The sequence below is a fragment of the Silurus aristotelis genome (assembly GCF_946808225.1).
Source record: "Silurus aristotelis genome assembly, chromosome: 29".
Classification (NCBI taxonomy): Eukaryota; Metazoa; Chordata; class Actinopteri; order Siluriformes; family Siluridae; genus Silurus; species Silurus aristotelis.
Genome location: NC_139602.1, coordinates 1,534,555 through 1,560,140, shown reverse-complemented (window position 1 = coordinate 1,560,140; position 25,586 = coordinate 1,534,555). Strand labels below are relative to the sequence as shown.

The window sequence follows — 25,586 nt, the reverse complement described above, 5'->3', positions numbered from 1 at the left end:
AGGTCTTCCCCTGAACGCTATTCGTCCACTGCAAATGATCAGAAAACGCAAACACAGCAGCCCAAGTTCTCCCACACCACCCCACTGCTGCGCTCCCTTCACTGGCTTCCAGTAGCTGCACGTATCAGATTCAAAACACTGATGCTTGCCTACAAAGCCAAAAATGGACCAGCACCATCTTACCTCAGTGACCTCATCACATCTCGCACTGCATCACGCTGTCTGAGATCCTCCAGCACTGCTTGACTGGTACCACCTTCTCTCAGAATGAGAGGTAAGTATATTTCAAGGCTCTTCTCTGTTCTGGCACCGAGGTGGTGGAATGAACTTCCCCTAGATGTCCGTACAGCAGAGTCCCTGACTATCTTCAAGCAACGACTGAAGACCTACCTCTTCCTGAAATACTTAAATTAGCACTTTCCAAGTTTGTAGAATTCAAGGGTTATATTTATATTAAGTTTGTAATCTAGCATACCAGTGTAGATTTATTCATTACTAGAGACTCAAAGCACTTTTGTACGTCGCTCTGGATAAGGGCGTCTGCTAAATGCCGCAAATGCAAATGTAAATGTAAATAAATCAGGGTTTTTGTTTTTTTCGTCTCAACTCTTGAAAAGGAACAAATATACAAAAAAATAAAAAAAAAAAGTGGAAAAGGTGAATTCCTGACATCACCCAAGGGGCGTAACCTGATGCCCCAAACCCACGGAGGGCCTCGCCATCCGTCCAGAATCGAAGGGGACCCGGTTAGAATCGCAGCAGAACCGGGAAAAGCCGGGAAGGACCCGAGGCGGAGCGACATTCATTGTAGAGAGCTGGAACCGAGCGCCGCCCATACTGGAGACCTGGAACGGAACAACACCCTTAGCGGAGGTCTGGAACGGAGCACTGCCCACCACGGATAAAAGGAATGGAGCGATGCCTTCTGTCCTTCTACAGAGTCTCTAAAACGAGGACGCTCCTCCACAAAGTCCAAACCACATTCACTCAGCCTCTATATGCTGGATTCATACTGCCTTATTATGGAACAACTGTGAGATTATGTGAAACATTTGTACACTGAGTTTCAAATAAAAGAAGCAACTTTTTTTGTATGTGAAACTTCATTCAGAATGTGATTTAAAATTTCATTTGTTAGATCTTTTCCTTGTTTTCTGGAAAAGTGCACGTCACCATCATCCTGTTCCATAAACTCTTAGAATCACTGCCTTACATTTATATACCGTATTTTTCGGACTATAAGCCGCTACTTTTTTCCCACGTTTTGAACCCCGCGGCTTAATCAACGAAGTGGCTAATTTATGGATTTTTCCTGGGTTTTTTCTCTGTTTCACAAACTTCAAGCCAAAAAACTGAGCGACATAATATTAGACCAATGAAATTTCCGAACGGAAACGAAAAAACGCACTTCACCTGTGTTCTGAGCTGCATCGGGAGAAAAAACTTCCATCAGTGAGGATTTTTAAACGCACAACGATGACAAAAGATAAACTCTCGAGAGAAATAGTTGTGAAAGGAAGGAGGAAGACTGTGAACAATGACTTTCTTGGTAGGCTACTGTTTAGATACAAGCCGTTGTAACGCGTTGAGTCTGGGTGAAGGGAGAGCTCGCTAACTCCAGTTGCAACAGAAATCATATAAGCACAGACAGGTTTCCAAAACCCGTGCTTTTTTTTTTTTTTTTTGCCAACAGCGTTACGGGTTAGTTAAAGAAACTTAGAAATGAGCATCAGAAAATAATAAGGACATATTCCTCGGTCTTGCACACATGCAGTAAAAACCGGAAAAATGAGGCGGCAGGCTATTCCCAAAATGCCGTTCTGCTCTTAAAGGAGCCACAACATATTTCACCCGTTACACTGTGTAACAGACACTGTCTTTCGTTAAAGCCTGTGTAAAGTTCATTAATTTCAGTGTAGGAAGGTGCGGCTTATAGACAGGTGCGGCTTATTTATAATAAAAATATAAATCTTTGTCAACATTCAACCCCCTCACCTCAATAGACAATACAGTGATGTTGATGAAAGATAATGGAAATAAATAAATAAAAAACTTGTGAAATAACAATATTTATTGACACATATTTGAGTTATTTTGAAAACAGAAGTTGACTTAACTTTGAAGTTCAAATGAAAATTGTAAGTCTTGTAACACATGAGCATGTGCAGTATTATTCAACCCCCAGCTTCAGTACCTTGTGGAGCGCCCTTTAGTTTTTATAACTTCTAACAAGCATTTTTGATAAGTGCTGACAAGCTTCTTACACCTCACGATTGGAATCTTTGCCCATTCTTCACATGCAAAAGCCTCTAACTTAGTGATGTTTGATGGCTTCCGTGCTGCAACTGCCTTCTTCAAATCAAACCAAAGATTTTCAATTGGATTTAAATCTGGTGACTGAGAGGGCCACTTTAGGACACTCCAGCATCTTTTCCCCAACCAAGCTTTGGTTGATTTGGAGGTGTGCTTGGTATCATTGTCTTGCTGGAAGATCCAATGATCACCAAGGTTTAATTTGTCAACCAAGGCATCATGTTCTTCTTCAAAATGACATGGTATTTTTTCATGGTACATGGTTGGGGTTTATATATGCATCACAGCTGAAGCAAATGAAGGATCGTTATAGAGTTCCCAAAGGCTTAAATATGTTTCAGCTCCACTTCAGGCCATAAAAACTGTCAGAAAGCTTTAGAAACAACAATATTATATAGGGGTTGGATAATACTGACATGGCGATCTTAACAAAATATACTGTAACACACAAATACTACATCATACATTTTCTGTGTTGATTTTATGTATCACTAAACTCAATAAGAAGCCATCCAAAGCAGAATCCTGCACTTTGAAAAGATTTTTATTTATAAATCCTTAAAACTCTTTACGGGTTGAATATTTCTGATTGTAAGTGTAATATATATATATATATATATATATATATATATATATATATATATATATATCGTGAATATGCATTAAATGATTCTCGATAGCCTCTGCATTTCATAGCGTTTCTCTCTGTCGCTTTAACCAATCAGATTGCAATTTAAACACACAATTTGCCTTCGTTTTAAATCACCAAGAAAAGCGTAACGCAGAGAACAAATGCTTCAGCCAGAGACGATGTATGCGGGATGTATGCGGGAGGTGCGGCTGCAGCTACAGTGAAAGGAGACGTGTTAAATTGTGTTCGTTGGGTTTTTTGCTTCAGTAATGTCATTCAATCTCACTGTATGAGATTCCTGTGTTTGATGCAGCGCTCTGTTCTGCTGCGTTTCTCTATAATATTGATGATTTCGAGAGCCGTGGTGCCCTAATGATGGTATTAAGAGGTGGATTGGTTCAGGCAGGACAGCAACGATACCACCGAAGTGTGTCGACATGCACGAGCCGCGAATAAAACTAATATATATTCAGTACGTATATATTCATTCACTCCACCTGGAGAACCAGTACAAGAACCTCCAACAGAGACTGGAAAACACAACCGAGTTGTACCACCAGAAAGAAAACATTACACACACACACTGATTTATTGCATTGTGTAGCGTCTATGGGAGTCACGTGACAAATGAACAAACGATTCGGAGTTGAGGAGTCGAGAAATAAACGACTCGATACTTTTACGATGCTTTTTTTTCCGTCGAGGTTACTATAGCAACGACCCAAACAGAAAATGTTTAAGATCGCGTGTGACTCTCTACACCCTTAAACAAGTTGCAAGACGCAGTTACACCACGTTTATTTCTACCGCTGCAGCAGGAATTGATGTGTATTTACAATCCTGATCTCTCAAACAGATCATAATTACTCACCTGGATACAGTATTTCAGGTAAACAACTAATGTTCTGACTAAAATGTCTGATTTCAGTATATTAAAACACACATTTAATTAATAGTGTTTAATTTAGAGCGTCGGCGCACGTTCGGCGCTCGTGTTTTTCCGGCGCACCTTCGTTCGGCGCTCCTTCGTTCGGCGCTCGTGTTTTTCCGGCGCACCTTCGTTCGGCGCTCGTGTTTTTCCGAAGCTGGACAGCAGTAATAAACAACCCAGTAATAAGAAACGCGCCGCATGAAGCGTTTGGAGACCCTTCTGTTTTAGAGCCAGACTTCCACTCTAAGGGAGGGGGCATGTACACTAACAGCCAAAAGTTTGTGGACACCCAAGAGTCATCCACAGTGGTGAGGTGAGAAACTCTGGGGTGCATTCAGCATGAAAAATTTAGTATTGTTTGAGCTCTATAGCAGGCCACTCAAGATCTTCCACACACATCCAACCCATGGAAAGCAGATCTTCATGGAGCTGGACTTTTGTGCACTTTGTGGAACAGGTTTGGGTCTCCTAGTTCAGGTGAAGGGAACATTTCTGAGACATCGTAAACAAACTTGGGGAAGATCCACATACGGGTGGGAAAACATTAAATCTGATTAACATTAAATTAAATTAAATTAAATAGGACTGAACACACAGCAGCAACTCTGATCTAAAGATAAGATTGTTGAATATTAGATCTCATAATATCCACCCTCATAGACAATATCAAGCAGAATCCTAGATTTTTATTCTGCACAGTAGCAAAATGAACAGGAAATAAAACCACATCACTCCTGTTTTAATCATCTACACTGCTCCCAATCAAATCTCGCATTGATTATAAAATACTACTACTGACGTATAAAGCACTTATTGGTCTCGCACCGCAGAAAAGACTGTAGTTAATGTCAACAGTCTGCTACATTGACTCAGGACTACTTTTCGCTTCTGATCATTTACATTTGCGGCATTTAGCAGACGCCCTTATCCAGAGCGACGTACAAAAGTGCTTTGAGTCTCTAGAAATGAATAAATCTACACTGGTACAAAAGATTACAAACTTAATAGAAATATAACTCTTGATTTCTACAAACTTGGGAAGTGCTCATTTTATCATCACTGCAACCCGCAACATCGTATATCTGCTATAAATGGACATTCGGTGCAACCCAGATAAGGACGGGTTCCCTCTTGAGTCTGGTTCATCTCAAGGTTTCTTTCCTTGCCACAGTCGCCACCGGCTCGCTCATCAGGGACAAACTTACTTATAAACATCATATTCACTTTTAATCCCCACATTATCTGTGTAAAGCTGCTTTGAGACAATGTTCATTGTTAAAAGCCCAATACAAATAAAAATAAATTAAATTGAAAAAGTATATACTTTTTGCTTATACTCAATGTATTAAAGGTGATTGTGTGTGTGTGTGTTTTCTAGTTAATCGCTGCCATGCCCCGGGACTGGCGTCTGGGTCTGACGTTTCCCGTCATTCCGTGGAATCCTATACTTGTTGCAGCTGTGATGGGAGTTTCCACCGTGTTTCCACCGCTGGTGTTCCTTGCTGTAAGATTACCTTTTGATCGCTAATAATTACAACAAAATCTGCAGTCATATCGGTATTTAGAGGTTGACCGATACTGTATAGCAGTTTGGACTTAAAAAAAAACAAAAAAAAAACACTTCGAATAAACAGCATGTTGCAATTCCGTGATACTTCCGGTATTGTCCAGATCTGTTCGAAAAACCATGAATCTGACCTCTGCTTTGTCTCCTCAGGTCAAGAAATGGAGGTATCTCTGTAAGTTCACTTCGTTCTCTTGTTTATAGCAGCCATCTTTTCTTTTGTTGGTTTTATCACAATAAAACGCATCGTATTGTATTTATTTAAATATGGTTTATTAGTGACAGAGAAACAGCTTCGTGAGAAGATCCAGCAGCTCATCAGCGAGAAGTCGGAAGTGCTTCAAACAGTCAAGGAACTCAACAAAACGGTGAAGTCTTTTATTTTTTCTTTTTCTTTGAATTGAATCAGAATAAAATACATAGTACAAAGTTTTCTTTAGCACTAATTGATGTATCAGGAAACCCTCAAAAAGTACGATGAAGATCGCTCAAAGGTGAACAATATTTATTTGTACATTAAAATATTTGTAAGTACAAATTTCAAACACTGCATCATCTGTGTAGGTCGAGGTGCTCGAGGATGAAGTGAAGCTCCGAGAAGATGCCCTCAGAGCCCAGGTGCTCTCATTCCATAAGGACAATTGCGCCCTGAAGGTGCAGAAGAGATCCGTAAGTTCCGTAAGAAGCTGCACCTCAAACAGATGATGGATGTCTCGAGGGTAATGCTCTAGAATGGGTTTGGTACTCAATTTTAGGGGCCAAGTACCAAAAGTGCTTAGGTACTCAATTGTTTAAAACTTCAATTGAGAAGCATTGTGCTGAGGAACATTCTGAGGAACATTCTGGTCAAATATGGGTGCTGCCAATGCTCTAGTGCCACCACCAGGTTCAATAGTGTAAAACTTTAATTGTGAAGGACCAATTTTCATGTAATTTGTTTATTCTGTAGATCGAGGAAAATCTTTTGGTCATCAAGGACGAGCAGAATCGCTGTGTTCAAAACTTAATGGCTGAACAGAAATTGAGACTTGAACTTGAAGGTATTTATAAGCAACTAATATTTATATATAAAATTAATTGCTATTGAAATTAAAACATTTACTCGTGCATGTGGTTGAATTCAACAAATAATTTTATTATCAAAAAAAGATATAATATGAGTAAATTATATATTTAAAATGTTCAAATATGTTTCTAGTATTGTTCAAAAGGTCGTTCCAAATGTGGGGGCAGGTTTGTGGAGCCCTGGTGTAATGTAATTTATATATATTATTAATGAATTAATTTTTTTCCCCCTCCAGAGAAGGTCATGCAGGACCAAACAAACATGAAAAACGAGAGGACCCACCTGGAGAACCAGTACATGAACCTTCAACAGACACTGGAAATCACAACTGAGTTATTCCACCAGAAAGAAAACATCTTACGCCAGTAAGTATCGTGTATCAGTATTGGGGAAATCCCATGAGGAATTCCCCCGCATTAGAGATCATCTCGCTTAAACCAAGCGTGATGCGTGTGATCCCGTCACAGGAAGCTGACTCAGGAGGAGCTGGAGCGCCACGAAATGGAGAGCAAGCTGTCCGAGGTGGAAGGCCAAGCCTTGCAAGCCGAAGAGGAGCTGAACCTTCTGAGGCAGCAGGTGGAGGACATGCAGGAGGAGATGCAGCAGAACAAGAGATCTCTGAGATCATTCTGGTATTTTTATCTCATCTGGTGTTTTTCTTTTTCTTTTCTTTTTTTAGATTGCTGTGCGGGAAGAGAAAGCCCACGAGAACTGGGTAAGAACTTTGAGTTGGAGATGTTTGACTCGAGATCCTGAATATTAAAAATACTGATTTGTATTTTTTTTGCGTTTCAGTTAAAAGTCCAGGTTTTAGAACAAACTTTGATAGAGGAGAAGAGGGAATGTGCGAACCTGCGTCAGAAGTGAGTTTGGATTCGCTAATCTGAAACGCACTCTTCAGACAAAAGTATTGGGACACCTGACTGTTCCAGCCGTATGTGCTGCTTCTCCACAAACTCTAGTGGAACATCATCTCAGAAGAGTAGAGATTAATATGACATGTGTAATCATATGGTCAGGTGTCCACATACTTTTGCTCCTACAGTGTTCCAAGGTCACGTGACGTTCTTATTGATGTCATGAGCTCCTTTTGTTTTCTTTTCCTTCTTCTGCCGATTCAGGATTGTGAAGTTGAACGACAAAATGTCCGATCTGGAGCGCTCGCTGTGCAGGTCCGGTCCTCCAGAGCGCCACATGCCTCCTTTACAGAGAGGTGAGCTGTTTTTTGGTTTTATTTTTTCGACCCAATCACTATTCCAGGAATTTTCCAGACTGGACACTTTCCACAGTGAATGCAATTGACGTATATTTACTCTGTGTAACTTTTTTTTTTCTTCTTCTCCAGTGCATGGGCCACACCTGAGAGACTTCCCATCCATGGGTCCACATACAGCACCTCACGCCATACACAAGTTCACACCCAACTTTCCCAGACCTCAAGACTCTGCTTTCCCTCCCGGGACTTTACCACCCCCTGGCACTGTGCTTCCACCTGCACATGGACCCTACGGACCGGCTCCTCCTACACCACCGCAACCCAGGGGTGGCCAAGACACGCCTCACGCTCCTCCTGAGCAGCAGAGGGCTCCACATGATACTCCTCTTACACCACCACAACCCAGGGGTTGCCAAGACACGCCTCACGCTCCTCCTGAGCAGCAGAGGGCTCCACATGATGCTCCTCCTACACCACCGCAACCCAGGGGTGGCCAAGACACACCTCACGCTCCTCCTGAGCAGCAGAGGGCTCCACATGATACTCCTCTTACACCAACACAACCCAGGGGTGGCCAAGACACACCTCACGCTCGTCCTGAGCAGCAGAGGGCTCCACATGATACTCCTCTTACACCACCACAACCCAGGGGTGGCCAAGATACGCCTCACACTCCTCCTGAGCACTAGAGGGCTCCACATGATACTCCTCCACCTTCAGGAACACAATCCTGAACCCACAAAGCCCTTTGTGCACATTACTAGACTTTTTATTATGGATGCTGCAGAAGGAAACGTATTAAAGTTTTGTTTCGGATTGATTGGGTCACGTGACTTGTTAATTTTTAGTCAATTTGAAAAGACGATTTGAACAAAACCTCACCCATGACCTGAATGTTAGAGCTTCATTTTGAAGATCCGCTTTGAGTCTCCATTCACTATTATAATACGTAAGATTCAATCTTCTGAGATGAGATAGATGTTGTGCCACTGCATTTTGTGGAGATTTGGATGAGATCTCCTTCAGCCATAAGAACTAAAGTCAGGTACTGATTCAAGTTTTTTGCCACCCATTTGTGGTTCTTCCACATTTTATTTTTTTTTATTTATCCTTTATTTAACCAGGAGAAGCCCATTGAGATTAAAAATCTCTTTTGCAAGGGAGACCTGGCCAAGATAGGCAGCTGAATTACATCACATCATTACATACGTACAAAGACACACAAAAGACATGAAAATAAAGACAAATAAATTAATAGAAACAGTTTGAAAGCCAATTATGCACTTACAATGAAATTTTAATTAAAAACATTGACATGTGAGGGAGTCAAACTCAAAAGGGAGTCAAACTCAAAAGATCTCGATATATATACAGTGGGTACGGAAAGTATTCAGACCCCCTTAAATTTTTCACTTTTTGTTATATTGCAGCCATTTGCTAAAATCATTTAAGTTCATTCTTCTTCCTCATGAATGTACACATAGCACCCCATACTGACAGAAAAACACAGAATTGTTGACCTTTTTACAGATTTATTCAAAAAGAAAAACTGAAATATCACATGGTCCTAAGTATTCAGACCCTTTGCTGTGACACTCATATATTTAACTCAGGTGCTCTCTATTTCTTCTGATCATCCTTGAGATGGTTCTACACCTTCATTTGAGTCCAGAAATGTTTGATTATACTGATTGGACTTGATTAGGAAAGCCACACACCTGTTTATATAAGACCTTACAGATCACAATGCATATCAGAGCAAATGAGAATCATTAAGGTCAAAGGAACTGCCTGAAGAGCTCAGAGACAGAATTGTGGCAAGGCACAGATCTGGCCAAGGTTCCAAAAATTTTTTTGCTGCACTTAAGGTTTCTAAGAGCACAGTGGCCTCCATAATCCTCAAATGGAAGACGTTTGGGACGACCAGAACCATTCCTAGAGCTGGCCGACCGGCCAAACTGAGCTATCGGGGGAGAAGAGCCTTGGTGAGAGAGGTAAAGAAGAACCCAAAGATCACTGTGGCTGAGCTCCAGAGATGCAGTCGGGAGATGGGAGAGAGTTGTAGAAAGTCAACCATCACTGCAGCCCTTCACCAGTGGGGCTTTATAGCAGAGTGGCCCGACGGAAGCCTCTCCTCAGTGCAGGACACATGAAAACCCGCATGGAGTTCCCCAAGATGGTGAGAAATAAGATTCTCTGGTCTGATGAGACCAAGATAGAACTTTTTGGCCTTAATTCTAAGCGGTATGTGTGGAGAAAACCAGGCACTGCTCATCACCTGTCCAGTACAGTCTCAACAATGAAGCATGGTGGTGGCAGCATCATGCTGTGGGGGTGTTTTTCAGCTGCAGGGACAGGACGACTGATTGCAATCAAGGGAAAGATGAATGCGGCCAAGCACAGGGATATCCTGGATGAAAACCTTCTCCAGAGTGCTTTGGACCTCAGACTGGGCTGAAGGTTTACCTTCCAACAAGACAATGACCCTAAGCACACAGCTAAAATAACGATGTAGTGGCTTCACAACAACTCCGTGACTGTTCTTGAATGGCCCAGCCAGAGCAATGACTTAAACCCAATTGAGCATCTCTGGAGAGACCTAAAAATAGCTGTCCACCAACGTTTACCGTCCAACCTGACAGAACTGGAGAGGATCTGCAAGGAGGGATGGCAGAGGATCCCTGAATCCAGGTGTGAAAAACTTGTTGCATCTTTCCCAAAAAGACTCCTGTCTGTATTAGATCAAAAGGGGGCTTCTACTAAATACTGAGCAAAGGGTCTGAATACTTAGGACCATGTGATATTTCAGTTTTTCTTTTTTAATAAATCTGCAACAGTGTCAAAAATTCTGTGTTTTTCTGTCAATATAGGGTGCTGTGTGTACATTCATGAGGAAAAGAAATGAACCTAAATGATTTTAGCAAATGGCTGCAAAATAAAAAAGAGTGAAAAATTTAAGGGGGTCTGAATACTTTCCGTACCCACTGTATATACATACTTGGAGGTACTACGAGACCCGAACCTGTTCCACAAAGTGCACGAATTCAGCTTCATGAAGATCTGCTTTCCATGGGTTGGATAAGGTGGAAGATCTTGAGTGACTTCCTAAAGTGCTCAAATCCTATTGAACACCTCAAAAAAATCGAGTGGAACATCTTCCCAGAAGAATGGAGGATATTATAAGAGCAAAAGTGTGGAGTAAATGGAGGAATTAGACCTTCCTGTAGACCTTTGGTATCTCTTAGAACAGAAGAACATTTGATCTTCGAACTTGTTTATATGCTTTGTGAGCTCATGGTGTAAAACAAAAAAAATGTTTTGTTTATATTCTTACCTTTTTAATTAGAATTGATTTATTGACACTGTTTTAATGATCAGATCCGCAGGACTCTTCGAAGACGTCCGATTTCGCCTCGGATCACGTTCGAGACTCCCATCTTCTCGCTTCGGACGTTTTTTTGGTGTGTACGTGGAAATTGAGTTTAAAATTTTTTAAATTTTTTTTTATGGTATGATGGTTTCTAAGACGTCGCTTGAAATCGGAATACGGAAGTCCAGAAGTCCTGTTTTTGGGACACTGTCGCACCATGGCGATCCTGCCTAATTAAAGCCTACATACGTACGAGCCAATCAGGAGCTTTCTCCAGGTCACGTGACCAATAACGCCCTAAATGTTGATTTGAACTTCTTGGGGAGGTGGAGCTCAGTGTTTAAGGCATTAGTGATGGGAAGATCGGATCATTTTAGTGACTCGGTTCTTTAAATCTCGTTCATCCAATTAAAGGGATTTTTTTTTTTGTAAATTTGTTCCTTTTCAAGAATCGAGACGTATATATATATAGTGTTGGGGGTAACGCGTTATAAGTAATCATACACATGGGCACACATGAACATCACCCATCTCTTCCTCTCTCTCTCACACACACACACACACACACACACACACACACACACACACACACACACACACACACAAAACTCTGCTCAGCCAGATTTATTGTAAATGTCACACACCAACATAATGACAGAAAACACAGACTTTGTTTGTGTTGTTGTTTTTTTATGTGCGTGTTCGCTTGAGTTCAATACGGTATTTTCGTCAAATGCGCATGTGCGTGAGATGAATATACCGCAAAGTTTCCCAGTAGGGGCGAGATCATTTAAGTCTTAAAAATACCGTATTGAACTCAAGCGAAGCGAACACGCACATTAAAAACAAACAAACACAATCTTCAATATGAACGTAAGAGCCGCATGAAACCAGCCATAAAAAAAAAAAAGTAACGCAAAAGTAACGCAAAAGTAATATAACGCATTACTTTCCATAAAAAGTAACTAAGTAACGCAATTAGTTACTTTTTGGGGAGTAACTCAATATTGTAATGCGTTACTTTTAAAAGTAACGTTCCCCAACACTGCATATATATATATATATATATATATATATACAGTACAGACCAAAAGTTTGGACACACCTTCTCATTCTAAGAGTTTTCTGTATCATCAAAACTATGAATGAACACATGTGGAATTATATATGGAATTATATACATAACAAAAAAGTGTGAAACAACTTAAAAATGTCATATTGTAGGTTCTTCAAAGTAGCCACCTTTTGCTTTGATTACTGCTTTGCACACTCTTGGCATTCTCTTGATGAGTTTCAAGAGGTAGTCACCTGAAATGGTCTTCCAACAGTCTTGAAGGAGTTCCCCGAGAGATGCTTGGCACTTGTTGGCCCTTTTGCCTTCAACTCTGCGGTCCAGCTCACCCCTAAACCATCTCGATTGGGTTCAGGTCCGGTGACTGTGGAGGCCAGGTCATCTGGCGCAGCACCCCATCACTCTCCTTCTTGGTCAAATAGCCCTTGATGCCTTCAGTGTGACTCTACAATTCTCATAGTCATGAAAATAAAGAAAACTCTTTGAATGAGAAGGTGTGTCCAAACCTTTGGTCTGTACTGTGTATATATATATATATATATATATATATATATATATATATATATATATATATATATATATATATATATATATATATATATATTTCCCACCCCGGCCCTTCCCTCCCAGGACTTTATCACCCCCTGGCACTGTGCTTCCACCTGCACATGGACCGGCTCCTCCTACACCACCGCACCACTTGGCGTAACCAAGACACGCCTCAGGCTCCTCCTGAGCAGCAGAGGGCTTCACATGATGCTCCTCCTACACCACTGCAACCCAGGGGTGGCCAAGACACGACTCACATGATGATCGATATGCCGATGTAAACGTAGACGAGGATGGAGAACGTTGATTCTTCGCTGATTTCTTTCGCTTCGTCTCCTGAGATTTGCATGATTCCCTTTGGAATTCTACGATCGGAACGAACTGTGTTTTTACCGCCGGCTGCGACACGACGCTTCCCTGCTTCATCTCTGGTCATTTTTAATGGATTTCTTTTCCTCTGAAAAATCTAGGAATTAGACCTTCCTGTAGACCTTTGGTAGACCTGTAGAACATTTGATCTTCGAGTTTGTTTATATGCTTTGTGAGCTCATGGTGTAAAGAAATCCTGTTCTACTAAAGCTTGTCGTGTAGTGGAGAACGTTTTGATATTGATCCATGTTCAGGTTGGTGCTTTTGGGTTTTGTTTAGTTTATTTTCTTACCTTTTTAATTAGAATTGATTTATTTACACTGTTTTAATGATCAGATCCACAGGACTCTTCGAAGATGTTCCGATTTCGCCGACAACAACGAGCAAGCGAGCGCCTCGGATTCGAGCGCCTCATTTCGAGACTCTTATCTTCTCGCTTCGTTTTTTTGGGGTGTACGTGAAAATTTAGGTTTTAGGGTTAGGGTTCATTTGAGTGACTCGGTTCTTGGAATCTCGTTCATCTAAATAAACTGATTTTTTATTTTATTTTTTGTAAATTTGTTCCTTTTCGAGATTCGAGGTGACCTCCCTAACCCTAACCCTAACCCGATTTATTGAATTGTGTAGCATCTATGGGAGTCACGTGACAAAAGAACAAACGATTAGAAATTGAGGAGTCGAGAGATAAACGACTTGATACATTTCCAGAGATTTTGCGATGCTTGTTTTTTTTTAATGTCAAGGTTACTATAGCAACGACCCAAACAAAAGACTTTGACCCTAAACCCTAACACTAATCTCTATCCCTTACCCTAAATCCTATCCTTAACCCTAAACCCTAACCTTTATCCCTAACCCTAAACCCTAACCCTAATCTCTCTCCCTAACCCTAAACCCTAACCCTAATCTCTATCCCTAACCCTAAACCCTAACCCTAATCTCTCTCCCTAACCCTAACCCAAATCTCTATCCCTAACCCTTAATCCTAACCCTAAACCCTAACCATAATCTCTATCCCTAACACTAAATCCAAACCCTAACTCAAAACCCTAACCCTAATCTCTATCCCTAACACTAAATCCAAACCCTAACCCTAAACCCTAACCTTAATCTCTATCCCTACCCCCAAACCCTATCCCTTATCTCTCACCTTAACCCTAACCCTAAATCCTAACCCTAAACTCTAACCCTAATCTCTGTCCCTAAACCTAAATCCTAACCCTAAACTCTTACCCTAATCTCTATCCCTAACCCTAAATCTTAACCCTAAACCCAAACCTCTATCCTTAACCCTAAACCCTAACCCCTAACCTCTATCCCTAACCCTAAATCCTAACCCTAAACCCTAACCCTAATCTTTATCCATAACCCTAAATCCTAACCCTAACCCTAAACCCTATCCCTAATCTCTATCCCTAACCCTAAACCCTAACCCTAATCTCTATCACTAACCCTAACCCTAACCTCTATTGCTAACCCTAAATCCTAACCCTAAACCCTAACCCTAATCTCTATCCCTAACCCTAAACCCTAACCCTAACCTCTATTGCTAACCCTAAATCCTAACCCTAAACCCTAAACCTAATCTCTATCCCTAACCCTAAACCCTAACCCTAATCTCTCTCACTAACCCTAAATCCTAACCCTAAACCCCATCCTCTATCACTAACCCTAAACCCTAACCCTAATCTATATTCCTAACCCTAAATCCTAACCCTAACACTAAACCCTTACCCTAATCTCTATCTCCAACCCTAAATCCTAAACCTAACCCTAAACCCTATCCCTAATCTCTATCCCTAACCATAAACCCTAAACTCTATCCCTAACCCTAAACCCTAAACTCTATCCCTAACCCTAAACCCTAATCTCTCTCCCTAACCCTAAACCCTAACCCTAAATCCTAACCATAACCCTAATCTCTATCCCTAACCCTAAATCCTAACCCTAAGGGTTAAGATTGCGTGTTACTCTCTACACCCTTAAACACGTTGCAAGACGCATTTTGACGACTTTTTATTTCTACCGCTGCAGAAGCATTTGTAAGCATCCAGACTACGACGTGTATTTACCGCTTTTCTCTCAAACAGATTGTAACTACACACCTGGATACGGTGTTTCAGGTAAACTTCTAATGTTCTGAGTAACATGTCTGATTTGAGTTCTGCGCTAATTCCACGTTAGCATCATTTTTTTTTTTTAGCTTTTATAAATATCTTGAACTCTTCTTTCAGTATAACGGAACCCGTATGTTATTGTTGACTTTCTTGAAATGAAAGTCATTTACACTTAACAGCCAAATGTTTGTGGACACCCAAGAATAAAAAAAATCCCCTTCCACATTGAGCTCCCATTTTCCCTCATAGTAATTTTCACTGTTCTGGGAAGATGTTCCACTCGTTTTTGTGGAAATTTGTGAGATTTCGGTCATCCACAGTGATGAGGTGAGAAGCTCTGGGGTGCAGTCAGCGTGAAAAATTCAATAGGGTTCGAGCTCTATAGCAGGCCACTCAAGATCTTCCACACACATCCAACCAATGGAGAGCAGATCTTCATGGAGCTGGACTTTTGTGGAACAGGTTTGGGTCTCCTAGTTCAGGTGAAGGGAACATTTCTGAGACATCGTATACAAACTTGGGGAAGATCCACATACGGGTGGGAGAAAGTATATACTTTTTGCATAAATTCAATGTATTAAAGGTGATTGTGTGTGTGTGTGTGTGTGTGTGTGCTTGTTTTCTAGTTAATCGCTGCCATGCACGAAGACTGGCGTCCGGGTCTGACGTTTCACGTCCTTCCCTGGAATCCTGTAGTTGTTACAGCTTTGGTGGGAGTTCTCACCGTGCTGGTGTTCCTGTGGAGGACTGTCCTTGCTGTAAGATTTCCTTTCGATCGCTAATAATTACAACAAAGTCTGCAGTCATATCGGTATTTAGAGGTTGACCGATACTGTATAACCAGTTTGGACTTAAAAAAAAAACAAAAAAACCCACTTCAAATAAACAGCATGTTGCAATTCCGTGATTCGCCTCTAGAGGCCGCTTTCGTAATGTATAACGTAACCCGGGAAAAACTATCTGCATGGATTTTGCTGATAGATGATAGTTCCACAAATCAGGTTCCCTGGTGGTCTAGTGGTTAGGATGCGGCGCTCTCACCGCTGCGGCCCGGGTTCGAATCCCCGGTCAGGGAACCAACCCCAGCCACTCTCAGTGCCGGTCCCAAGCCCGGATAAATTGGGGAGGGTTGCGTTAGGAAGGGCATCCAGCGTAAAAACGTGCCAAATCAAACATGCGGAGGATCCGCTGTGGCGACCCCTAATGGGAGAAGCCGAAAGAAAGAAAGTAAGAAATGATAGTTCCACAAATCACCTGATGAATCGGTCGACCTCTTCCGGTATTGTCCAGATCTGTTCGAAAAACCATGAATCTTACCTCTGCTTTGTCTCCTCAGGTCAAGAGAAGGCGGTCTCTCCGTAAGTACACTTCGTTCACTTGTTTATAGCAGCGATCTTTTCTTTTGTTGGTTTTATCACAATAAAACGCATCGTATTGTATTTATTTATAAATGGTTTATCAGTGACAGAGAAACAGCTTCGCGAGAAGATCCAGCAGCTCATCAGCGAGAAGTCGGAAGTGCTTCAAAAAGTAAAAGAACTCAACAAAACGGTGACGTCTTTTTTTATTTTCTTTCTTTGAATTGAATAAAAATAAAATACCTATGTCTTCTTCTTCTTCTTCTTCTTTCGGCTGCTCCCATTAGGGGTCGCCACAGCGGATCATCCGTCTCCATACCACCCTGTCCTCTATATCTGCCTCTTTTACACCAACTACCTGCATGTCTTCCCTCACCACATCCATGAACCTCCTCCTTGGCCTTCCTCTTTTCCTCCTACCTGGTGGCTCCATCTTCAGCATTTTTCTACCAATATAATTCATGTCCCTTCTCTGCACATGTCCAAACCATCTCAATCTCGCCTCCCTCACCTTGTCACCAAAACATCCTACATGTGCTGTCCCTCTAATAAACTCATTTCTAATCTTGTCCATCCTCGTCACTCCCAACGAAAACCTCAACATCTTCAGCTCTGCTACCTCCAGCTCCACCTCCTGTTTTTTACTCAATGCCGCTGTCTCTAATCCATACAACATCGCAGGTCTCACCACAGTCCTATAAACTTTCCCTTTCATTCTTGCAGATACTCTTCTATTACAAATCACTCCTGTCACTCTTCTCCACCCACTCCAACCTGCCTGCACTCTTTTCTTTACTTCCCTAACACACTCTCCATTACTTTGCACTGTTGACCCCAGGTACCTGAACTCCTCCACCTTCTCCACCTCTTCTCCCTGCAACCGCATCACTCCACTGCCCTCCCTCTCATTCACACACATGTACTCTGTCTTACTCCTACTGACTTTCATTCCCCTTCTCTCCAGCGCATATCTCCACCTCTCCAGGCTCTTCTCAACCTGCTCTCTACTCTCACCACAAATCACAATATCATCTGCAAACATCATAGTCCAGGGAGACTCCTGTCTGACCTCGTCCGTCAACCTGTCCATCACCACTGCAAACAGGAAAGGGCTCAGGGCCGATCCTTGATGCAGTCCAACCTTCACCCTGAACCAGTCTGTCGTACCTACTGCACACTTTCCTGCCGTCACACTGTCCTCATACATGTCCTGCACCACCCTCACATACTTCTCTGACACACCTGACTTCCTCATACAATACCACAACTCCTCTCTCGGCACCCTGTCGTACGCTTTCTCTAAATCCACAAATACACAATGCAGCTCCTTCTGTCCTTCTCTATACTTCTCCATCAACATCCTCAAAGCAAATAAGGCATCTGTGGTGCTCTTCCTCGGCATGAAACCATACTGTTGCTCACAGATGGTCACCTCTTCTCTCAGCCTGGCTTCCACTACTCTTTCCCATAACTTAATGGTGTGACTGATCAACTTAATTCCCCTGTAGTTACTGCAGGTCTGCACATCTCCCTTATGCTTAAAGATCGGTAACAGCACACTCCTTCTCCATTCCTCAGGCATCCTCTCCCCTTCCAGAATCCTGTTAAACAATCTGGTTAAAAACTCCACTGCCATCTCTCCTAAACATCTCCACGCTTCTACCGGTATGTCATCTGGTCCAACCGACTTTCCATTCTTCATCCTCTTAATCGCTGCTCTCACTTCCTCCTTACTAATCCTATCTACATCCTGCTTCACCAACTCCACATCCTCCAACCTTCTCTCTCTCTGATTTTCCTCATTCATCAGCTGCTCAAAATACTCCCTCCATCTTCTCAACACACTCTCCTCACTAGTCAACACATTTCCCTCTCCATCCTTTATTGCTCTAACTTGCAGTACATCCTTCCCAGCTCGGTCCCTCTGCTTGGCCAATCGGTATAAATCCTTTTCTCCTTCCTTAGTGTCCAACCTCTTATACAGTTCCTCATATGCCTTTTCCTTGGCTTTCGCCACATCCCTTTTAACCTGCTGCCGCATCTCCTTGTACTCCTGCCTACTCTTCTCATCACTCTGTCGATCCCACTTCTGTTTTGCCAATCTCTTTCCCCTAATGCTCTCCTGCACTTCCTCATTCCACCACCAGGTCTCCTTGTCTTGCTTTCTATTTCCAGATGTCACACCAAGTACTTTTCTAGCTGCCTCCCTCATCACTCCTGCAGTAGTTGCCCAATCATCCGGCACCTCTTCACCACCACCAAGCCCCTGTCTGACCTCTTCCCTGAACCTCACACTACACTCTTCCTCCTTCAGTTTCCACCATCTTATTCTTCTTTCAAACCTTACTTTCCTCCTCTTCTTCTTCGCCTCCAAAACCATCCTACAGACCACCATCCGATGCTGTCTAGCTACACTGTCCCCCGCCAACACCTTACAGTCTCCAATCTCCTTCAGGTTGCATCTCCTACACAGAAGATAATCCACCTGTGTGCACCTTACTCCACTCTTATACGTCACCCTATGATCCTCCTTCTTCTTAAAATACGTGTTCACCACTGCCATTTCCATCCTTTCAGCAAAATCTACCACCATCTGCCCTTCCACATTCCTCTCCTTAAAACCATACCTACCCATCACCTCCTCATCACCTCTGTTCCCTTTACCTACATGCCCATTAAAGTCTGCCCCAATCACCAATCGTTCTTTCCTAGGTACACCATCTACCACTTCATCTAATTCACTCCAGAATCTTTTTTTCTCCTCCATCTCACAGCCAACTTGTGGAGCATAGGCACTGATGACATTTATCATCATCCCTTCAACTTCCACCTTCACGATCATCACCCTATCAGAAACTCTCTTCACCTCCACTACACTCTTACTGTACGCTTCCTTCAGAATCACCCCTACACCATTTCTCTTCCCATCCACACCATGATAAAACAGTTTAAACCCACCTCCAATGTTCCTGGCCTTACTCCCTTTCCACTTGGTCTCCTGAACACACAACACATCTACCTTTCTCCTCTCCATCATATCAGCTATCTCTCTCCCTTTACCCGTCATAGTACCAACATTTAAAGTACCAACCCGAACCTCTACTCTCCTACACTGCTCCTTTTCCTGCCGTCTCTGTAGACGCCTTCCTCCTCTCCTTTTCCTCCTTCGGCCAACAGTAGCCCAATTTCCACCGGTACCCTGTCGGCTAACGATACCTGTGGCGGTCGTTGTTAACCTGGGCCTCGACCGATCCGGTATGAAATTCTCATTTGTGATCCGCATATTTGATTTGGCACATGTTTTACGCTGGATGCCCTTCCTAACGCAACCCTCCCCATTTACCCGGGCTTGGGACCGGCACTAAGAGTACACTGGCTTGTGCCCCCCTAACGGCTGGGTTAAAAATAAAATACCTATGTAATGGTGTCTAAAATAGTTCAATTAATGCATAAATGGGGAAAGTGCCATTGTCTGTTGCGTGATGGCATTTAGCACATGAAATAGGGACCGCCCACAGCAGAGTTAATGAGACTGTGCTGTGGGTAAGTCGCACATTTTCAGCAGCTGGAGAATTAAATGTTAAATTGATTAAAAACACATAATTAACTGCTTTATTGCTGATATATTCTCTAATTACTGTTTGTGGAACTGTTGGTATGTGTTTGGCGTCGAATGTGGTGTTTTATATCAAGTTATTTTTAGTTTGTGTTACGAGGCCTAGTCATAATTGGTTGTGCATTGTCTTTTTTTTAATGCAGAAGTTTCTTTTAATTCTCCATGCGGGTTCCTTTATTTCCTGTTCTCCATTATGCAGCTTAGCAGAAAGGACTGCCCAGGCAAGACCACCACACAGCACTAATTGAAGTATCAGGAGACCCTCAAAAAGTACGATGAAGATAGCTCAAAGGTGAACAATATTTATTTGTATATTTATTTATTTATTAAAATAAAAAAACGCGTATTTTTGTAAGTACAAATTTCAAACTCCGCACCATCTGTGTAGGTCGAGGTGCTCGAATATGAAGTGAAGCTCCGAGAAGATCCCCTTAAAGCCCAGGTGCTCTCATTCCAAAGTGACATTTGCAGAAGATGGAGCAGAAGAGATCCGTAATTTCCGTAAGAAGCAGCACCTCAAACAGATGATTGATGTCTCGAGGGTAATGCTCTAGAATGGGTTTGGTACTCAATTGTAGGGGCCAAGTACCGAAAGTGCTTAGGTACTCAATTGTTTAAAACCTAATTGAGAAGCATTGTGCTGAGGAACATTCTGAGGAACATTCTGGTCAAATATGGGTGCTGCCAATGCTCTAGTGCCACCAACAGGTTCAATAGTGTAAAACCTCAAATGTAGAGGACCAATTTTCGTTTAATTTGTTTATTCTGTAGATCGAGGAAAATCTTTCAGTCATCAAGGACGAGCAGAATCTTCATCAAGGAGAGTTAGAAACTTCATGGCTGTACAGAAAGTGAGACGAGAACTTGAAGGTATTTATAGGCAACTAATATTTATATATAAAATTCATTGCTATTGAAATTAAAACATTTACTTGTGCATGTGGTTGAATTAAAAGAAATAATTGCTACGTTAAAAACTGGAGGTCGAGTGAAGCGATAGTGGATTTTCTGGATAGCGATAGCTGGGTTGGATCGTATTTGCTAATAACCGATTAATCAACCGCTAGTTTTTAAAATGGATACTGGATAAAAAACACTGAATGGAAAACCAGTATTAAATTATGAAAATGTGCTCAATAAAATACAACCCCAAATTAGAAGAAGTTGGGACAGAATGGAAAACGCAAATAAAAAAAGGAAGTAGTGATTTCTAAATTTACTTTGACTTGTATTTCATTGCAGACAATATGAACACACAATATTTCATGTTTTGTTTGGTTAACTTCATGTCATTTGTAAATATACATCCTTTCCTTTCATTCAAACCTGCAACACATTCCAAAAAAAAGTTGGGACAGTAAAGAATTTACCACTTTGTAATGTTGTCATTCCTTTTCACAACACTTAAAAGACGTTTAGGGACTGAAGACACCAAGTGATGAAGTGTTTCAGGTGTAATTTTGTCCCATTCTTCCTACAAACAAGTTTTAAGGTGGGCAACAGTACGGGGTCTTCGTTGTCACATTTTGCGCTTCAAAATGCTCCGGAAAAACTCGAACGCCGAACGGGCGCTAAATTAAACACTAATAATTAAATGTATGTGTGTATTTTATAAATATAATTAGTTATAATTCCTCCCTGAATCAATCCAATTATTAATACCATCATTATTAAGCTTCCCGTGGGCTCACCACCTGCAGGAGGGACCGTAAGGGACCGGTGCTGAGAGGATTGGGCAGCAGTCGAAGGCGGGGTCCTTGACAGCCCGATCCCTGGACACGGAGAAGTGTCTGGGGAATCTGCTTAGACTGCTGCCCCCAGACCCCGAATTACGGATAAGCGGAAGAAGATGAATGAATGAAGGATGAATTATGAAGCCACTGCTGCAAAAATACACCTCTTTTATAGACCATTTCAAGAAAGTTAACAATAACAAACGGGTTACGTTATACTGAAAGAAGAGTTCAAGATATTTATAACAGCTAAAAAAAAAAGAATAATAACGTGGAATTAGCGCAGAACTCAAATCAGACATGTTACTCAGAACATTAGAAGTTTACCTGAAAGACCGTATCCAGGTGTGAAGTTACGATCTGTTTGAGAGAAAAGCGGTAAATACAGTCTGTATTATATAAATAAATATAGTCTGGATGCTTACAAATGCTTCTGCAGCGGTAGAAATAAAAAGTCGTCAAAATGCGTCTTGAAACGTGTTTAAGATTAATCCAGGTTTTTAGTATATTTTTTATTGCTACGTGACAAACAAGTTACCAGTAGGTGCAGTAGATTCTCAGAAAACAAACAAGACCCATCATTCATGATATGCACGCTCGTAAGGCTGTGCAATTGGGCAATTAGTTGAAAGGGGTGTGTTAAAAAAATAGCAGTGTGGCATTCAATCACTGAGGTTATCAATTTTGTGAAAAAACAGGTGTGAATCAGGTGGCCCCTGTTTAAGGATGAAGCCAGCACTAACAGGCATTTGAAAGCCTGAGGCATTGTTCAGAAGAACAGCGTACTTTGATTAAAAAGTTGATTGGAGAGGGGAAAACCTATAAAGAGGTGCAAAAAATTATAGGCTGTTCAGCTAAAATGATCTCCAATACCTTAAAATGGAGAGCAAATCCAGAGCGACGTGGAAGAAAACGGAAGACAACCATCAAAATGGATCGAAGAATCACCAGAATGGCAAAGGCTCAGCCAATGATCAGCTCCAGGATGATCAAAGACAGTCTGGAGTTACCTGTAAGTACTGTGACAGTTAGAAGACGTCTGTGTAAAGCTAATCTATTTTCAAGAATCCCCCGCAAAGTCCCTCTGTTAAAAAAAAGGCATGTGCAGAAGAGGTTACAATTTGCCAAAGAACACATCAACTGGCCCAAAGAGAAATGGAGGAACATTTTGTGGACTGATGAGAGTAAAATTTTTCTTTTTGGGTCCAAGGGCCACAGACAGTTTGTGAGACGACCCCAAAACTCTGAATTCAAGCCACACTACACAGTGAAGACAGTGAAGCATGGTGGTGCAAGCATCATGATATGGGCATGTTTCTCCTACTATGGTGTTGGGCCTATTTATCGCATACCAGGGATCATGGATCAGTTTGCATATGTCAAAATACTTGAAGAGGTCATGTTGCCCTATGCTGAAGAGGACATGCCCTTGAAATGGTTGTTTCAACAAGACAATGACACACTAGTAAACGAGCAAAACTCCTGGTTCCAAACCAACAAAATTAATGTTATGGAGTGGCCAGCCCAATCCCCGGACCTTAATCCAATCGAGAACTTGTGGGGTGATATCAAAAATGCTGTTTCTGAAGCAAAACCAAGAAATGTAAATGAATTGTGGAATGTTGTTAAAGAATCATGGAGTGGAATAACAGCTGAGAGGTGCCACAAGTTGGTTGACTCACAGATGTGAAGCAGTTTAAAAAAACTGTGGTCATACAACTAAATATTAGTTTAGTGATTCACAGGATTGCTAAATCCTAGAAATAAAAATGTTTGTACAAAATAGTTTTGAGTTTGTACAGTCAACGGCATACACTGCTAATTTTTTGAACACACCCCTTTCAACTAATTGCCCAATTGCACAGCCTTACGAGCGTGCATATCATGAATGATGGGTCTTGTATGTTTTCTGAGAATCTACTGCACCCACTGGTAACTTGTTTGTCATGTAGCAATAAAAAATATACTAAAAACCTGGATTAATCTGGTTAGTCACATTGTACTGCTATTATTTTGAACATAACTGTACATACACACATACATACACACACACTTATATATATATATATATATATATATATTGTAGCGCCTCGCTCGCGTGCCGGGACGAACACACACACACACACCAGAGAAAGAAGTGAAATTTTGTATAGGACTGCGAATTAGTCCTTAACGCCGCGCCCGCTGGAGCTTCCGATGTAGTGCGAGTAAACTGTAAACTGTCTGTGCGAGTGGGTGCTCGGTGTCCTCGGCACATAGAGGTCTTTATACAGTTGTTGGAAGAGAATCGGCGTATTCGCGGTGGTAACTCGAGCTGCTCTCGCCGCTGTCGCTGCTTCCTGTTAAGAAAAAGGGAGATAAATCTTTGGTTAGTTGGAAGCCGACCATTCCCCCTGTGTGCTCCTTAGTGGATCCTTTTAAATCCCTCCTTCTCCTTGATGAGCATGGGAAGGTAGCGTTCTCATCATGAGCTTCCAGCCGTGCCTCCCTATGCCACTCCGCCCCGCTGCCATGTGCTCTGCAGCTTTCCACAACACGGGTGCTGATATGGCGCTGTCCAGCCAGCACCCCCTGGTTGTCATGTTCGGAGCGCTTGCCTGGTTTTGTGAATGGGATGTGATGCCGACTTTACAATATATATATATATATATATATATATATATATATATATATATATATATATATATATATATATATATATATAAAATTAGAGATTTGGCAAATTCAGTTTCATCAAGTGCCAAAAGATCAACAATTTGTTTTCCGCACCATTCGGTTTAAAGTCGTTGTGTGTAAAAGCCCGATAGCAGCTTGCTAACAAACATTCAGATCAATAAACTCATTTATCCTGAACCGTGATGCAAATCAGAACACGAAACCGAAAGGTCAAGAAGGGACGGGTCCATATGGGCGCAGAGGAAAAGGAGGTCTGTAGGAGTCCATGTGTGGTGGCCTGAAACGAGAGTCGGGTCCGAAAGGCGGCCCGGGAGGAATCATGGGTTGGTATTGGCCGTTCGGAGGCGGCATCGGTGGGGGAAGTGGTCCGCCCATCGGTGGAGGTCCGTATGCCTTCGGAAGAGTATTTGAACCTGGGACGGGAGAATCTCTGATCGGAGACGGGAGGAACGACCCCTGTCGCTGGGACTTGTTTACCTGGAAAAGAAAGATTGCTCCGGTTATAATCAAATCGACGGACGACTGTAAACCGAACGAAGCGTGTTATAACTACGGGGTTGCAAAGGGGTGGAAAATGTGCGGTAAATTTCCGGAAACTTTCTGTGAAAACTTCATCCGGGGCAATTTTGCAAATATTTTTGCAAATAAGTTACCAGGGAATTTACAGGAATTCATAAAAAAAAAAAAAAAAAAAAAAAAAAAAATGTCTTACAACGTGTTTAAGGGTGTAGAGCTTCAAACGGGATCTAAAACGTCTTCTGTTTGGGTCGTTGCTATAGTTAGCTCGGCCGCGGGGGGGCGAAAAAGCATCATCATCATCTTCTCCCGCTTATCCGAGGCCGGGTCGCGGGGGCAGCAGTCTAAGCAGAGATGCCCAGACTTCCCTCTCCCTTGACACTTCTTCCAGCTCTTCCGGAGGGACACCGAGGCATTCCCAGGCCAGCCGGGAGACATAGTCTCTCCAGCGTGTCCTAGGTCTTCCCCGGGGTCTCCTCCCAGTGGTAT

At 42.1% G+C, this 25,586-nt stretch overlaps 1 protein-coding gene and 1 long non-coding RNA gene across 2 annotated transcripts in view; one reads left to right on the top strand and one right to left on the bottom strand.

Moving 5' to 3' along the window:
* Positions 1–25,586, bottom strand: part of LOC310722873 — a 63,003-nt gene that overhangs the window by 12,682 nt on the left and 24,735 nt on the right. The gene's annotated exons all lie outside the window — the stretch shown is intronic.
* The window catches only part of LOC310722868 (uncharacterized protein), an 81,283-nt gene continuing 62,443 nt past the window's right edge, over positions 6,747–25,586 (top strand). Inside the window, exons 1-5 of the mRNA XM_083535650.1 lie at positions 6,747–6,870; positions 6,973–7,081; positions 7,185–7,220; positions 7,301–7,368; positions 7,627–7,718. Of these exons, the coding sequence (XP_083391776.1) occupies positions 6,749–6,870; positions 6,973–7,081; positions 7,185–7,220; positions 7,301–7,368; positions 7,627–7,718 (427 nt within the window). The 5' untranslated portion in view covers positions 6,747–6,748. The remainder of the gene's footprint in view (positions 6,871–6,972; positions 7,082–7,184; positions 7,221–7,300; positions 7,369–7,626; positions 7,719–25,586) is intronic.